Source organism: Salmo trutta, chromosome 12, assembly GCF_901001165.1.
Source record: "Salmo trutta chromosome 12, fSalTru1.1, whole genome shotgun sequence".
NCBI lineage: Eukaryota > Metazoa > Chordata > Actinopteri > Salmoniformes > Salmonidae > Salmo > Salmo trutta.
The window spans coordinates 42,986,157-43,004,967 of NC_042968.1; the positions used below are offsets into that span (position 1 = coordinate 42,986,157).

The 18,811-nt window shown below is 44.1% G+C and overlaps 1 protein-coding gene across 1 annotated transcript; it reads right to left on the reverse strand.

The window, feature by feature from the left end:
- Positions 1 to 1,032: 1,032 nt before the first annotated feature.
- On the reverse strand, positions 1,033 to 11,116 carry LOC115203582 (tetraspanin-18). The gene is made up of 7 exons (XM_029768371.1): positions 11,029 to 11,116; positions 8,015 to 8,209; positions 6,730 to 6,804; positions 6,238 to 6,336; positions 4,301 to 4,480; positions 3,636 to 3,719; positions 1,033 to 1,757 (listed from the first exon to the last, which is right to left on the reverse strand). Exons 1-7 carry the CDS (start codon positions 11,089 to 11,091, stop codon positions 1,707 to 1,709), a joined length of 747 nt encoding a protein of 248 aa, XP_029624231.1. The 5' UTR covers positions 11,092 to 11,116; the 3' UTR covers positions 1,033 to 1,706.
- Positions 11,117 to 18,811: the final 7,695 nt, after the last annotated feature.

The following is an 18,811-nucleotide window of genomic DNA, read 5'->3' on the forward strand; positions in this document are numbered from 1 at the left end:
TGCACTACTATAGACCAGAGCCCTATTCCCTATATAGTGGTAGATCTGTTGTCTCCTTCTACAGCCTGATCCCAGATCTGTTTGTGTTCTTACCAACTCCATTGCTCATTGTGACAATGAGTGACAGGGAGTTGGCATGATAGTACAAACAGACTGGTACTCAGGCTATGGTCAGTGTGACAGGGAGTTGGCATGATAGTACAAACAGACTGGCACTCAGGCTAGGGTCAGTGTGACAGGGAGTTGGCATGATAGTACAAACAGACTGGCACTCAGGCTATGGTCAGTGTGACAGGGAGTTGGCATGATAGTACAAACAGACTGCCACTCAGGCTAGGGTCAGTGTGACAGGGAGTTGGCATGATAGTACAAACAGACTGGCACTCAGGCTAGAGACAGTGCTATACATTTCAATCCTGTTCAGACAGTGCTGCACTAACGTAACAGTGCAGAGGACATGTTTCTGTCCTGGTACAGTAACTCCTGTTTTCTCTTCATGCTCTGTGTCTATAGTGGGGTTGGGCTCAAATCCATTTCAAATCAGTCAATTCAGGAAGTACAACTGAAATTCCAATTCCCCTTTTTTCTACTTTTCAATGTGGAACATTGGAATTGGAATTTTGGCTTTACCTCCTGATTTGAAATAGAATTGACCCCCCTAGCCCTGGTCTACAATGTCCTGGTCTGAACAGCACCTCAGAGGTCCAGCTGTGAAGTACAAGTCACTGTTCTCCTATCATCTGATTTATAATCTACAGGCTCTATTCTCCTAACATCTGATTTATAATCTACAGGCTCTATTCTCCTAACATCTGATTTATAATCTACAGGCTCTATTCTCCTAACATCTGATTTATAATCTATAGGCTCTATTCTCCTAACATCTGATTTATAATCTACAGGCTCTATTCTCCTAACATCTGATTTATAATCTACAGGCTCTATTCTCCTAACATCTGATTTATAATCTACAGGCTCTATTCTCCTAACATCTGATTTATAATCTACAGGCTCTATTCTCCTAACATCTGATTTATAATCTATAGGCTCTATTCTCCTAACATCTGATTTATAATCTACAGGCTCTATTCTCCTAACATCTGATTTATAATCTACAGGCTCTATTCTCCTAACATCTGATTTATAATCTACAGGCTCTATTCTCCTAACATCTGATTTATAATCTATAGGCTCTGTTCTCCTAACATCTGATTTATAATCTACAGGCTCTATTCTCCTAACATCTGATTTATAATCTATAGGCTCTATTCTCCTAACATCTGATTTATAATCTATAGTCTCTATTCTCCTAACATCTGATTTATAATCTACAGGCTCTATTCTCCTAACATCTGATTTATAATCTACAGGCTCTATTCTCCTAACATCTGATTTATAATCTACAGGCTCTATTCTCCTAACATCTGATTTATAATCTACAGGCTCTATTCTCCTAACATCTGATTTATAATCTATAGGCTCTATTCTCCTAACATCTGATTTATAATCTACAGGCTCTATTCTCCTAACATCTGATTTATAATCTACAGGCTCTATTCTCCTAACATCTGATTTATAATCTACAGGCTCTATTCTCCTAACATCTGATTTATAATCTACAGGTGGGTATCTTTCGGCTCTCTTCTCCTTCGTCAGTCTGTGTTCCTTTGTTGAGTGTCTTCCTGGGGCTGTGTGTGTTGTCAGGGTTACTGGTCGATTCCTCTGAACAGACACATGGCAAACACCATGGCAAACAGCTGAGAGAACAAGGGAGACAGTTTAGGAAGGGTTAGGAGGATCACTGCAATATATTGTCACTATTGGCAAACATTGTAGCTAGATTACTTACTGATGAACTCAAACAAAAAGTTAGAGGGATTGAATCCACAGTATAGCGGGGAAAGTAGGCCAATACTGTATCTTCTATAGCAAGGCAGCCCAACCCTCTTCCTGGAGATCTACTGTCCTGTAGGTTTTCAGTCCAACCCTAATTTAGCATATCTGATTCAGCTAGTTAAGGTCGTTTTGAGGAGCTAATTAGTAGAATCAGGTGTGTTAAATTAGGGTTGGACTGAAAACCCACAGGACGGTAGATCTCCAGGAAGAGGGTTGGACTGAAAACCTACAGGACAGTAGATCTCCAGGAAGAGGGTTGGACTGAAAACCCACAGGACAGTAGATCTCCAGGAAGAGGGTTGGACTGAAAACCTACAGGACGGTAGATCTCCAGGAAGAGGGTTGGACTGAAAACCTACAGGACAGTAGATCTCCAGGAAGAGGGTTGGACTGAAAACCCACAGGACAGTAGATCTCCAGGAAGAGGGTTGGACTGAAAACCCACAGGACAGTAGATCTCCAGGAAGAGGGTTGGAGTGAAAACCTACAGGACAGTAGATCTCCAGGAAGAGGGTTGGACTGAAAACCTACAGGACAGTAGATCTCCAGGAAGAGGGTTGGACTGAAAACCCACAGGACAGTAGATCTCCAGGAAGAGGGTTGGAGTGAAAACCTACAGGATGCTAGATCTCCAGGAAGAGGGTTGGACTGAAAACCTACAGGACGGTAGATCTCCAGGAAGAGGGTTGGACTGAAAACCTACAGGACAGTAGATCTCCAGGAAGAGGGTTGGACTGAAAACCCACAGGATGGTAGATCTCCAGGAAGAGGGTTGGACTGAAAACCCACAGGACAGTAGATCTCCAGGAAGAGGGTTGGACTGAAAACCCACAGGATAGTAGATCTCCAGGAAGAGGGTTGGACTGAAAACCTACAGGACAGTAGATCTCCAGGAAGAGGGTTGGAGTGAAAACCCACAGCTCAGTAGATCTCCAGGAAGAGGGTTGGACTGAAAACCTACAGGACAGTAGATCTCCAGGAAGAGGGTTGGACTGAAAACCTACAGGACAGTAGATCTCCAGGAAGAGGGTTGGACTGAAAACCTACAGGACAGTAGATCTCCAGGAAGAGGGTTGGACTGAAAACCCACAGGACAGTAGATCTCCAGGAAGAGGGTTGGACTGAAAACCTACAGGACAGTAGATCTCCAGGGAGAGGGTTGGACTGAAAACCTACAGGACAGTAGATCTCCAGGAAGAGGGTTGGACTGAAAACCTACAGGACAGTAGATCTCCAGGAAGAGGGTTGGACTGAAAACCTACAGGACAGTAGATCTCCAGGAAGAGGGTTGGACTGAAAACCCACAGGACAGTAGATCTCCAGGAAGAGGGTTGGACTGAAAACCTACAGGACAGTAGATCTCCAGGGAGAGGGTTGGACTGAAAACCTACAGGACAGTAGATCTCCAGGAAGAGGGTTGAACTGATAACCTACAGGACGGTAGATCTCCAGGAAGAGGGTTGGGCTGAAAACCCACAGGACAGTAGATCTCCAGGAAGAGGGTTGGGCAGCCCTGGTCTAAAGTAACATTGACTGTTAGGTCATTCCAGTTCTGCCCACTAGATGGCCTCATTCCACACTTCTTGCAGTAAATGTACAGCACATTGTGGACACCACTGGTGGGTCTTATTACTAGGAAATGCCTGGCAATCTAACTAACAATAATCCTGTAGAGAAAAGACTAAAGGACTAAAGATGGACCTGCTCTACAAGACCAGGAGAAACCCTTGAGAACGTACTTCAATCGTCAAGACAACAATGGCCAGAGCTCCTGCCATGTAGATATACGTCTCAAAATAGTCCACCACCGCTGAGTAACAACCCTAGAGAGAGAGAGAGAGAGAGAGAGACAGAGAGAGAGACAGAGACAGACAGACAGACAGACAGAAAGACACAAAGAAAGAAAGACACAATGAAAGAAAGACACAAAGAAAGAAAGACAGACACAAAGAAAGAAAGACAGACACAAAGAAAGAAAGACAGACACAAAGAAAGAAAGACAGACACAAAGAAAGAAAGAAAGAAACATGGGCATTAGAGAAACAGTATATAGAACAGTATACATTAAAGACTACTGTAATATTGAGGAGCTGGCCAAAGCATGCAAGACTTGGTTCCAAGACAACTGTAATATAGTGAATAGCAGGTCCTGCTGGTGTCATATTTCATGTTAACCACATTGGAAAACTAACACTTCTGAGGCATTGTAAACATAACAAACAGAAATCCCACAGACAAACACACAGACACACACATAAATGCACACAGACACACACATACCCTAACACACACACACACACACACACACACACACACACACACACACACACACACACACACACACCCTAACACACACACACACACACACACACACACACACACACACACATAGGTTTCTTGTTACCTTGTTGTAGCGGAGCTCCATGCTTCCCTTCTGACACTCGTCCCTGCTGAGGTCATCCACCGCATCTCCAGGGTGACCGTTGCCCTGGCAACACACCCCAGGAACCATCTTGTCTGGGCTGAGGAGCCTGAACAGGCTTTCCTCAAAGTCCTCCGGGCTGTTCACCCCACAGCAGTCAAACTATACAGACAGAGACATGGTAGATCAGTACTGTTCTATACAGACAGAGAGACATGGTAGATTAGTACTGTATAGTGATGTTCTATACAGACAGAGAGAGACATGGTAGATCAGTACTGTATAGTGATGTTCTATACAGACAGAGAGACATGGTAGATCAGTACTGTATAGTGGTGTTCTATACAGACAGAGAGACATGGTAGATCAGTACTGTATAGTGATGTTCTATACAGACAGACAGAGACATGGTAGATCAGTACTGTATAGTGATGTTCTATACAGACAGAGAGAGACATGGTAGATCAGTACTGTATAGTGGTGTTCTATACAGACAGAGAGACATGGTAGATCAGTACTGTATAGTGGTGTTCTATACAGACAGAGAGACATGGTAGATCAGTACTGTATAGTGATGTTCTATACAGACAGACAGAGACATGGTAGATCAGTACTGTATAGTGATGTTCTATACAGACAGAGAGAGACATGGTAGATCAGTACTGTATAGTGGTGTTCTATACAGACAGAGAGACATGGTAGATTAGTACTGTTCTATACAGACAGAGACCTGGTAGATCAGTACTGTATAGTGATGTTCTATACAGACAGACAGAGACATGGTAGATTAGTACTCTATAGTGATGTTCTATACAGACAGACAGAGACATGGTAGATTAGTACTGTTCTATACAGACAGAGACATGGTAGATCAGTACTGTATAGTGATGTTCTATACAGACAGAGAGACATGGTAGATTAGTACTGTATAGTGACGTTCTATACAGACAGAGACATGGTAGATCAGTACTGTATAGTGATGTTCTATACAGACAGAGAGACATGGTAGATCAGTACTGTATAGTGATGTTCTATACAGACAGAGAGACATGGTAGATTAGTACTGTATAGTGATGTTGTATACAGACAGAGACATGGTAGATCAGTACTGTATAGTGATGTTCTATACAGACAGAGAGACATGGTAGATTAGTACTGTTCTATACAGACAGAGACCTGGTAGATCAGGACTGTATAGTGATGTTCTATACAGACAGACAGAGACATGGTAGATTAGTACTCTATAGTGATGTTCTATACAGACAGACAGAGACATGGTAGATTAGTACTGTTCTATACAGACAGAGACATGGTAGATCAGTACTGTATAGTGATGTTCTATACAGACAGAGACATGGTAGATTAGTACTGTATAGTGATGTTCTATACAGACAGAGACATGGTAGATCAGTACTGTATAGTGATGTTCTATACAGACAAAGACATGGTAGATCAGTACTGTATAGTGATGTTCTATACAGACTGAGACATGGTAGATCAGTACTGTATAGTGATGTTCTATACAGACAGAGACATGGTAGATCAGTACTGTATAGTGATGTTCTATACAGACAGAGACATGGTAGATCAGTACTGTATAGTGATGTTCTATACAGACAGAGAGACATGGTAGATCAGTACTGTATAGTGATGTTCTATACAGACAGAGACATGGTAGATCAGTACTGTATAGTGGTGTTCTATACAGACAGAGAGACATGGTAGATCAGTACTGTATAGTGATGTTCTATACAGACAGAGACATGGTAGATCAGTACTGTATAGTGGTGTTCTATACAGACAGAGACATGGTAGATCAGTACTGTATAGTGGTGTTCTATACAGACAGAGAGAGGCTGATACTAATAACGGACAGAGTGGACTGTCTCTGGAGCCGTGGACCCTGACAGGAGTCTTACGGTGGTCATGAGGGCGTTCCACGTGGAGGTGAAGACGTCAGTGTTGTTGTGTCCCTGGTAGTGTCTCTTCAGATCTCTGGTAAACTTCTCTCTGGTGAGCTGCACAATAAAGAAGCGTGTCTTTAGGATTCTACCGAATAGTTCAGATGTCCTTTTAAAACCACGGCAACCTCTTAATCGTCTTGATACCTTTGGCCCGAATCTAATTGAGAATCGTTACCAGGTGCTTTACGGTGAGTTTGTTTGCTTGGACAAGCCTATTACTGTAGCAATGCCATGGTACTGTTTCCCTGTCCTAGTTGATTCCTCGAAGCACTTTCAGTAAAGATTCTCATATGGCAGGTTTGTTTGACAACCCCATAACAGGCGTCCCTCATGGTCATATCTGGGACTGATGTCTGATAGGGTAAGTCCACCCTGTCCTAATATGGACATAACGTCCTAATAAAGTTACCTGATTCCAATCAGAGACAGAAACAGAGAAGCACTCACATGCTCCCGGAATATGAAGGCCAAGATGGCTGCTGCTAACTCTGCCAGGAAGATGACCAGGATGAGCATGAAGAACTGAGGAGAGGGAGAGAGAAGAGGGACAATCAGAACATTGACTTCATTCACTAAACACATTAGATTTTTTAAATAAAATAATGGATGCTAACATATGGAACCTCATGAATAAAACTCAATATACAGACAGAGAGATCAAATCCCCGAGTTGACAAGGTACAAATCTGTCGTTCTGCCCCTGAACAAGGCAGTTAACCCACTGTTCCTAGGCCGTCATTGAAAATAAGAATTTGTTCTTAACTGACTTGCCTAGTTAAATAAAGGTCAAATAAATAATAAATAAAATATAAGTCAAAGGTCTCTTCTGTTTCAGTGACCAATAATTAACACAATATCATTTAGTCCACTAGGTGGCACTATTCCTTATATCGTTGTACTACCTGAATAGCCCAGCGTTTTCCAGCACTGGGCTCCAAGTTACCAGCTGAGCCATCTATATAGGCAACCATAATGATTAGTGTAGATGGGATGAAGGGTCAGAAGGGAAATAGCTGTCACCTGATTGGTTTTCATGCAGCTTATCAGCAATATCCAATTACCAGCACTGCTTTATGTCATTTGACATGCTGACAAACCAACAGCGCTAACCAATCATAATGTAGAGTAGCTGACTTACAAAGAGTAGCAGCCCAGGAATGTTTATAACACCATTATAACACTCTGAACTTACAAAGAGCAACAGCCTAGGAATGTTTATAACACCATTATAACACTCTGAACTTACAAAGAGCAGCAGCCCAGGAATGTTTATAACACCATTATAACACTCTGAACTTACAAAGAGCAGCAGCCCAGGAATGTTTATAACACCATTATAACACTCTGAACTTACAAAGAGCAGCAGCCCAGGAATGTTTATAGCACTATTATAACACTCTGAACTTACAAAGAGCAGTAGCCCAGGAATGTGTATAGCACTATTATAACACTCTGAACTTACAAAGAGCAGCAGCCCAGGAATGTTTATAGCACTATTATAACACTCTGAACTTACAAAGAGCAGCAGCCCAGGAATGTTTATAGCACTATTATAACACTCTGAACTTACAAAGAGCAGTAGCCCAGGAATGTGTATAGCACTATTATAACACTCTGAACTTACAAAGAGCAGCAGCCCAGGAATGTTTATAGCACTATTATAACACTCTGAACTTACAAAGAGCAACAGCCTAGGAATGTTTATAGCACTATTATAACACTCTGAACTTACAAAGAGCAGCAGACACTTGTTCTCCCGGATGGCTCCGCAGCAGCCCAGGAAGCCGAGGAGGAAGAGCATTGCCCCCATGGCCAGGATGATGTAGACCCCAGTGAAGAGCAGAGGGTTGGCTGCTACGATCTCCCTGAAGCCCATAGGGTCCACCAGTACCCACACACCCACAGCAAGCAGGAAGGAGCCTCCTAACTGGACCACACACACAGAGAGAGAGGGAGCCAATCATAATAGGAGAGACACACAGGCAGCCAATCAGAACAGAGTACAGCCAGGAAGTAGGAAGTAGATGTCTGATTTAACTGGGAGAGGCTATACCGACATATCCTGTGCCGAAGTTGATGATGCTTGTCACTCAAGCATAATCAGGTGGATGGATTATCTTGGCAAAGGAGAAATGCTCAGTAACAGGGATGTAAAAAAATGTGTGCACAAAATTGGAGAGAAATAAGCTTTTTGTGCGTATGGAACATTTCTGGGATTTTTTTATTTTAGCTGATGAAACATGGGAGCAACACTTTACATGTTGCGTTTCTATTTTTGTTCAGTGCAGCATCAGATACCAGAACATCAGACAGCAGAACATCAGACAGCAGGACATCAGACAGCAGAACATCAGACAGCAGGACGTCAGACAGCAGAACGTCAGACAGCAGGACATCAGACAGCAGAACATCAGACAGCAGCACATCAGACAGCAGGACATCAGACAACAGGACATCAGACAGCAGAACATCAGTCAGCAGAACATCAGACAGCAGAACATCAGACAGCAGAACATCAGACAGCAGGACATCAGACACCAGAACATCAGACAGCAGGACATCAGACAGCAGAACATCAGACAGCAGAACATCAGACAGCAGGACATCAGACAGCAGAACGTCAGACAGCAGGACATCAGACAGCAGAACATCAGACAGCAGAACATCAGACAGCAGGACATCAGACAGCAGAACATCAGACAGCAGAACATCAGACAGCAGGACATCAGACAGCAGGACATCAGACAGCAGAACATCAGACAGCAGAACATCAGACAGCAGGACATCAGACAGCAGAACATCAGACAGCAGAACATCAGACAGCAGGACATCAGACAGCAGAACATCAGACATCAGACAGCAGGACATCAGAACATCAAACAGAACATCAGACAGCAGGACATCAGACAGCAGAACATCAAACAGCAGAACATCAGACAGCAGAACATCAAACAGCAGGACATCAGACAGCAGAACATCAGACTGCAAAACATCAGACAGCAGAACATCAGACGGCAGAACATCAGACGGCAGAACATCAGACGGCCAGACCAGCCGGCAGAACAATCAGACAGCAGGACATCAGACATCAGACAGCAGAACATCAGACATCAGACAGCAGGACATCAGAACATCAAACAGAACATCAGACAGCAGGACATCAGACAGCAGGACATCAGACAGCAGAACATCAGACAGCAGAACATCAGACAGCAGAACATCAGACAGCAGGACATCAGACAGCAGAACATCAGACAGCAGGACATCAGACAGCAGAACATCAGACAGCAGAACATCAGACAGCAGGACATCAGACAGCAGGACATCAGACATCAGACAGCAGAACATCAGACAGCAGAACATCAGACAGCAGAACATTAGACAGCAGAACATCAGACAGCAGAACATCAGAAAGCAGAACATCAGACAGCAGGACATAAGACAGCAGAACATCAGAGAGCAGAACATCAGACAGCAGGACATCAGACAGCAGAACATCAGACAGCAGAACATCAGACAGCAGAACATCAGACAGCAGGACATCAGACAGCAGGACATCAGACAGCAGAACATCAGACAGCAGGACGTCAGACAGCAGAACATCAGACAGCAGAACATCAGACAGCAGGACATCAGACATCAGACAGCAGAACATCAGACATCAGACAGCAGGACATCAGAACATCAAACAGAACATCAGACAGCAGGACATCAGACAGCAGAACATCAAACAGCAGAACATCAGACAGCAGAACATCAGACAGCAGGACATCAGATAGCAGAACATCAGACAGCAGAACATCAGACAGCAGAACATCAGACGGCAGAACATCAGACGGCAGAACATCAGACAGCAGGACATCAGACATCAGACAGCAGAACATCAGACATCAGACAGCAGGACATCAGAACATCAAACAGAACATCAGACAGCAGGACATCAGACAGCAGGACATCAGACAGCAGAACATCAGACAGCAGGACATCAGACAGCAGAACATCAGACAGCAGAACATCAGACAGCAGGACATCAGACAGCAGAACATCAGACAGCAGAACATCAGACAGCAGGACATCAGACAGCAGGACATCAGACAGCAGGACATCAGACATCAGACAGCAGAACATCAGACAGCAGAACATCAGACAGCAGAACATTAGACAGCAGAACATCAGACAGCAGAACATCAGACAGCAGAACATCAGACAGCAGGACATAAGACAGCAGGACATCAGACAGCAGAACATCAGAGAGCAGAACATCAGACAGCAGGACATCAGACAGCAGAACATCAGACAGCAGAACATCAGACAGCAGAACATCAGGACATCAGACAGCAGAACATCAGACAGCATAACATCAGACAGCAGAACATCAGAACATCAGACAGCAGGACATCAGACAGCAGGACATCAGAACATCAAACAGCAGGACATCAGACAGCAGAACATCAGACAGCAAAACATCAGACATCAGAACATCAGACAGCAGAACATCAAACAGCAGAACATTAGACATCAGGACATCAGACAGCAGAACATCAGACAGCATAACATCAGACAGCAGGACATCAGAACATCAGACAGCAGAACATCAGACAGCAGGACATCAGAACATCAGACAGCAGAACATCAAACAGCAGAACATTAGACATCAGGACATCAGACAGCAGGTCATCAGGACACCAGACAGCAGGTCATCAGGACACCAGACAGTGGGAGTGTAAGCAAGCAGCATATACTCACAAAAATGAGGAAGTTGAAGATGAACATGAGGTACTTGATACAGCTGAGACAGTCCCCCTCCATGAATGTTCCCCGTGCTGAGGCCTCCCCGGACCCCTGCAGAAACACACACACACACACACACACACACACACACACACACACACACACACACACACACACACACACACACACACACACACACACAGAGAGAGAGAGAGAGGCCTGTTAATTACTGAAAAGCATAGAGCGCTGTACAACATGAAAAAACAAAGGTTATGCCATAGCGTGACTCCAGGATGGTTGAGCTGCAGTTCACCTACGGGTTTTTGGGCTCTAGAGAAGTTAAATCATCCTCTTAGAGACTGAGGTGAGAAGAGCCGTCCTCTCCTCTCTTCCACAACAAGGAGATACAAGGATAGACATGAGAGAGTAAAAGCTAAGCGCAGAGAGATGTCAGTCCCCAAGAGATTATGGCAACCTGTCACTGCTAGGCTGTCCCTGAGTGACTCGTCACTGCCAGGCTGTCCCTGAGTGACTCGTCACTGCCAGGCTGTCCCTGAGTGACTCGTCACTGCCAGGCTGTCCATGAGTGACTCGTCACTGCCAGGCTGTCCCTGAGTGACTCGTCACTGCCAGGCTGTCCATGAGTGACTCGTCACTGCCAGGCTGTCCCTGAGTGACTCGTCACTGCCAGGCTGTCCCTGAGTGACTCGTCACTGCCAGGCTGTCCCTGAGTGACTCGTCACTGCCAGGCTGTCCCTGAGTGACTCGTCACTGCCAGGCTGTCCATGAGTGACTCGTCACTGCCAGGCTGTCCCTGAGTGACTCGTCACTGCCAGGCTGTCCCTGAGTGACTCGTCACTGCCAGGCTGTCCCTGAGTGACTCGTCACTGCCAGGCTGTCCCTGAGTGACTCGTGACTGCCAGGCTGTCCCTGAGTGACTCGTCACTGCCAGGCTGTCCCTGAGTGACTCGTCACTGCCAGGCTGTCCCTGAGTGACTCGTGACTGCCAGGCTGTCCCTGAGTGACTCGTCACTGCCAGGCTGTCCCTGAGTGACTCGTGACTGCCAGGCTGTCCATGAGTGACTCGTCACTGCCAGGCTGTCCCTGAGTGACTCGTGACTGCCAGGCTGCCCATGAGTGACTCGTCACTGCCAGGCTGTCCCTGAGTGACTCGTCACTGCCAGGCTGTCCATGAGTGACTCGTCACTGCCAGGCTGTCCCTGAGTGACTCGTCACTGCCAGGCTGTCCATGAGTGACTCGTCACTGCCAGGCTGTCCATGAGTGACTCGTCACTACCAGGCTGTCCATGAGTGACTCGTGACTGCCAGGCTGTCCCAGAGTGACTCGTCACTGCCAGGCTGTCCCCGAGTGACTCGTCACTGCCAGGCTGTCCCCGAGTGACTCGTCACTGCCAGGCTGTCCCTGAGTGACTCGTCACTGCCAGGCTGTCCCCGAGTGACTCGTCACTGCCAGGCTGTCCCCGAGTGACTCGTCACTGCCAGGCTGTCCCCGAGTGACTCGTCACTGACAGGCTGTCCCGGAGTGACTCGTCACTGCCAGGCTGTCCCTGAGTGACTCGTCACTGCCAGGCTGTCCCTGAGTGACTCGTAACTGCCAGGCTGTCCCCGAGTGACTCGTCACTGACAGGCTGTCCCGGAGTGACTCGTCACTGCCAGGCTGTCCCTGAGTGACTCGTCACTGCCAGGCTGTCCCTGAGTGACTCGTAACTGCCAGGCTGTCCCCGAGTGACTCGTCACTGACAGGCTGTCCCGGAGTGACTCGTCACTGCCAGGCTGTCCCTGAGTGACTCGTCACTGCCAGGCTGTCCCTGAGTGACTCGTAACTGCCAGGCTGTCCCTGAGTGACTGTGTCATGTGGGGATGTGTGGGAGGATGTGTTATACTTCATGCAGCCGGCCATCAGAATCAGCACTCCTGGTGTGATGAGGAGCAACAGTTTTTTCCAGCTATGATGGTGTTTACCAGGACGCTGCCACCTGCTGCCACCTGTCACAGCTGACTCACTTCACATGCTGCAGGAACCAAGCAGTGACACTGTTCAGACAACACAAACCAGTCTGTCTGTTCTTTAGTTCAGTCAATTGGTTGGTCTGGGGGGGAAAGTCTGCAAGCGCCAATCAAAAACAGCACGGCACAAGAAGTGCATCTCCGCGACCAGATTTGAAGAACACATTTCTCTAAATATAAAACATTCACCAGCAACTACTGATATGAGGTTTTATGTGGTTTGTTTCATCACTTAGATAGGCAGTGTGCTGTCTGTCTGACCTCATCACTTAGATAGGCAGTGTGCTGTCTGTCTGACCTCATCACTTAGATAGGCAGTGTGCTGTCTGTCTGACCTCATCACTTAGATAGGCAGTGTGCTGTCTGTCTGACCTCATCACTTAGATAGGCAGTGTGCTGTCTGTCTGACCTCATCACTTAGATAGGTAGTGTGCTGTCTGTCTGACCTCATCACTTAGATAGGTAGTGTGCTGTCTGTCTGACCTCATCACTTAGATAGGCAGTGTGCTGTCTGTCTGACCTCATCACTTAGATAGGCAGTGTGCTGTCTGTCTGACCTCATCACTTAGACAGACAGTGCACTGTCTGTCTGACATAACTTAGAAAAGGTAGTGTGTTGTCTGTCTGACATCACTTAGATAGGCAGTGTGCTGTCGGTCTGACATCACTTAGATAGGCAGTGCACTGTCTGTCTGACCTCATCACTTAGATAGGCAGTGCACTGTCTGTCTGACATCACTTAGATAGGTAGTGTGTTGTCTGTCTGACATCACTTAAATAGGCAGTGCACTGTCTGTCTGACATCACTTAGTTAGGCAGTGTGCTGTCTGTCTGACCTTAGATAGGCAGTGTGCTGTCTGTCTGATCTCTCCATACACCACAGACACAGCTAACCTCCCTGTTCACACCAGCAATAAATGAAACCCGATTCTTCCTGGGTACATCCCAAATGGCAGCCTTTTCCCTATATAGTGCACTATGAGCCCTGTGGGGTACTACATAGGGAATAGGGTGCTATTTGAGACATACACCCCTATTGTTAGTCCCTCAGTGGGCACTCAGCTGAGTAAATGTGTATTTACTGCCCATCTGAACACTATCTGACCTGTGTTGCTGGTCTTAGTCTATTTAACTAAATGGTGTGTGTGTGTGTGTGTGTGTGTGTGTGTGTGTGTGTGTGTGTGTGTGTGTGTGTGTGTGTGTGTGTGTGTGTGTGTGTGTGTGTGTGTGTGTGTGTGGTGGAGCCCCCTTCTGCTATGACTGGCCGGGGCAGTGTAGAGTAGAGCACTCTGGGTAATTGATGTCCTTTAAAGGGGATTTTGGGTAATGAAGTGAACCCTTTTTTTCATAAGTGTAAGGGGAATTTGGGTTTATAGACACACACACACACACACACACACAGGGAGAGAGAAACACACACACACACATCAACACACGGAGAAACACACATTGCACAGAACTCCAGTGTCCCACTCCGCAGCTGTGGTTCCTGTATAAAATAGGACTAGGGGCAGCTGGACGATTTCACACTGCCAAATAGAAGACGGCCAGAAATAATTCCCTTCACTATCTCCCCCTCTCTCTCTCCCCTCTCCTCTCCTCTCCTCCCCCCTCTCTACTCCTTTCCTTCAGTCCTCTCTGTCCTCCTCCTCTCTCCTCAGAGAGCAGCAGTTCCAGTATAATTCAATAATCCTGCAGCCCGCTGTTCTCTAAAGCAGTTTACAGTTGCACAATACTGGCCATCCCTCAGGTGTAGAGCTCAATAGACCCATGTTATAGAGTGTGTGGTTTGTGTGTGTTTCTGTCACAAGCCCTGATTCTGCTGCGCTCACCACTCCAGAGACTCCTTATTTTATTTGTAATTTTTTTACCTTTATTTAACTAGTCAGTTAAGAACACATTCTTATTTTCAATGGCAGCCTAGGAACAGTGGGTTAACTGCCTTGTTCAGGCGGCAGAACAACAGATTGTCACCTTGTCAGCTCAGGGATTTGATCTTGCAACCTTTCAGTTACTAGTCCAACGCTCTAACCACTAGGCTACCTGCCGCCCTGTTGGCTCTTTCCAACCTCCACACACAGTGTTTTCACTAATAACTTCTCCGTTATGAACGGTCTGTTTAGGTCTCTCTGAGTGAGTAGGTGTCTGTACTGTTTCATCATCCTGAGGCTGTTCTTCATACTGTAAGTACAGGCCACAATCACTGACACCAAACCTCTTCAGGGTCTATCTTCTGCTCAGAAACTAACTGAAACACACACCAAACCTGTTCAGAGTCTATCTTCTGCTCAGAAACTAACTGAAACACACCAAACCTCTTCAGGGTCTATCTTCTGCTCAGAAACTAACTGAAACACACCAAACCTCTTCAGAGTCTATCTTCTGCTCAGAAACTAACTGAAACACACACCAAACCTCTTCAGGGTCTATCTTCTGCTCAGAAACTAACTGAAACACACATCAAACCTCTTCAGAGTCTATCTTCTGCTCAGAAACTAACTGAAACACACACCAAACCTCTTCAGGGTCTATCTTCTGCTCAGAAACTAACTGAAACACACATCAAACCTCTTCAGGGTCTATCTTCTGCTCAGAAACTAACTGAAACACACCAAACCTCTTCAGAGTCTATCTTCTGCTCAGAAACTAACTGAAACACACACCAAACCTCTTCAGGGTCTATATTCTGCTCAGAAACTGAAACTAACTGAAACACACCAAACCTCTTCAGAGTCTATCTTCTGCTCAGAAACTAACTGAAACACACCAAACCTCTACAGGGTCTATATTCTGCTCAGAAACTGAAACTAACTGAAACACACCAAACCTCTTCAGAGTCTATCTTCTGCTCAGAAACTAAATTCAAATTTCAAATTCATTTTTTTTTTTTCAAATTCAAGCTGCTTTATTGGCATGAAAAACATTGTGTTAATATTGCCAAAGCAACAATGTATACAATATACATTGTAATACAATTATAAACAATAACAAATAATAATATAAAATGGCAGTAAATAATAATATAAAATTAAAAATAACAATAAAATAGTAGTAAAATAATAGTAAAATAGTATAATGTAATAAATATAAAAATATAAATATGGAAAATGAATCTATAACTAACTTATAACTAAATAACGGTCATCTTCACCATTACATCAGTACTACAACTACTATCATCATTACCACTACTACTACCACCACCATCACTAAACTGTTATCATTACCATTACTACCCATACTACTACTATTTGGAATGATAAACAACAATAATAAATAATAATAGAAATAACAATAACAGTAATAACAATAATAGTAATAATAAGTAAGTTACTGCTTACTATGCAGATGTTATTATTCAGTGTCCCTCAGGCTATGGCAGGCAAATACATATTTGGCTGCAAGAGGAGCCATTGCTCCTTCGCCCATGAGTATTTTTAGTTTTTCTTCTGGGTTTAATAAGTTCAAATAAGGAATCTCTTTGTGAGGAATATTTATCACAGTAAAGGAGAAAGTGCATCTCTGTCTCTACCTCCCCTGTCGTGCAGTGACCACATACACGCTCCTCTTTGGGTTGCCATGTCTTTTTATGTCTGCCGGTTTCTATTGCCAATCGGTGGCCACTCAGCCTGTACTTGGTAAGGATATGACTCTGTCTCTCTCTGTCAGCCTGTACTTGGTAAGGATCTGTCTCTGCTTCGTATCTCTGACAGAGTAGAGATAATTAGCCAATTCATATTCTCTGTTTAGGGTCAGATAGCAATTTAGTCGGCTTTGGGATTTTGTTTCGTTTTTCCAATGGTGTAAATATGAGTCCTTTGATTGGTTCATGATTTTGTTTATTTGAATTCTTTCTTTTGAAGCAGTGCTGGTGTCAGCTTGGTTGGTGAGGTCCAACACCAGCTGACTGAGAGGGCTCGTTTCTGGGCTCAGCTCTTGGGTTTGGAGTGCTTTAAATTGCAGACTTGAATTTGGACTTGAATTTAGATGTAGCCAAAATTTTTATGATCTTTTCTGTATTTTCATTATTACTGGAAAGCGGCCCAATTCTGCCCTACATGCATTAGTTGGTGTATTTCTCTGGACTTGTAGGATTTTCCGACAGAATTCTGCATGTAGGGCTTCAATTGGATGTTTGTCCCACATTTTAAAGTCCAGTTTATTGAGTGGCCCCCAAACCTCACTTCCGTAAAGAGCTATTGGTAGGATTACACTGTCAAATATTTTGGTCCAAATTCTAATTGGGATGTTGATTTTGAATAATTTCATTTTTATTGCATACAATGCTCTGCGGGCTTTTTCTTTGAGTGTATTCACTGCCATATTAAAGTTTCCCGATGCAGGTATGGTCAGACCAAGGTAGGTGTAATTTTTAGTGTGTTCAATGATGGTGTTGTTCAGGGTGAATTTATATTTGTGTTTCTGACATCTGGTTTTCTTTTGGAAAATCATGATTTTCGTTTTTTGGAAATTTACTGCCAGGGCCCAATTATGGCAATATTGCTCTAGAATATTAATGTTCTGTTGAAGACCTTCTTTGGTTGGTGATAGAAGTACCAAGTCATCAGCATATAGCAGGTATTTCACCTCTGTGTCAAATAGTGTGAGTCCTGGGGCTGGAGAATGGTCCAACATGTCTGCTAATTCATTGATATAAATGTTGAAAAGGTTTGGACTCAAACTGCAGCCTTGTCTCACACCTCGACATTGTGAAAATAATTCTGTTCTTTGGTTTTTGATTTTTATTGCACATTTATTTTCTGTGTACATACATTTTATTAAGTCATACACCTTACCACCAAGCCCACTTTGGAGAATTTTGTAGAATAGCCCTTCATGCCAAATAGAATCAAATGCTTTTTTAAAGTCAATAAAGCAAGCAAAGATTTTGCCCTCTTTTTTTTGGTGGACATGTTTATTAATTAGTGTGTGTAAGGTGTATATATGGTCAGTAGTGCGATGGTTAGGGAGAAAGCCAATTTGACATTTACTTATTAAATTCTTGAATTCAAAATGCTACAGAAAACCTTTCCCAAGTTACTGTTTACGCAAATTCCCATGTAATTATTGGGGTCTGATTTGTCTCCACTTTTGTGATAGGGGAGATGAGCCCCTGGTTCCAGACATCAGGGAAGCAGCCAGAAGTTAAAACCATGTTGAACAATTTAAGCACAGCATTTTGCAACTCAGGTGTGCTGTTTTTCAGCATTTCATTTCTGATGTTGTCTAGACCACAAGCCTTCTTTGATTTAATAGATTTGAGCTTTTCATTTAGTTCTTGTTGGGTTATTGGGTAATCTAATGGATTTTGGTTGTTTTTAATGACTGATTGAAGGATGTTCAATTTTTCTTTAATTTCTAATTGGTTCTGTTGTAAGTCTTTTTGTGGGATGTTTTTGTATAGATTATCAAAATATGTTTTCCAAATTCTTACATCTTGTATGGCTAATTCTTGTGGCTTTGTTGTGCTTAAATTGTTCCACATGTCCCAGAACTGATTTTGGTCAATTGCGTTTTCAATTTCATCAAGTGTCTTGTTGGTATAATTCAATTTCTTGCGTTTCAGTGTTTGTTTATACTGTTTCAGAGTTTCAAAATATTCATATCGTAGCTCTGGGTTGTTTTGCTGCTTATGTTTTTCATTTAACATTTGTCTTGGGTGTTTTCTAATTGTTTTACATTCATTATCAAACCATTTATCAGAAACATTTTGTTTTTTGTTTCTGATGTTGCATTTCTTTGGTTTTCTCAAATTTGCTTTCGATGCTGC

Excerpts from the sequence above, each read along its gene's own strand:
- LOC115203582 (XM_029768371.1), bottom strand. The coding sequence starts at position 11,091 with ATGGAGGGGGACTGTCTCAGCTGTATCAAGTACCTCATGTTCATCTTC. Across the intron at positions 4,481-6,237 it reads GGAACGCCCTCATGACCACC|TTTGACTGCTGTGGGGTGAA; the intron begins GTAAGACTCCTG and ends CTGTCTGTATAG. Across the intron at positions 3,720-4,300 it reads TGGAGCTCCGCTACAACAAG|GGTTGTTACTCAGCGGTGGT; the intron begins GTAACAAGAAAC and ends CTCTCTCTCTAG.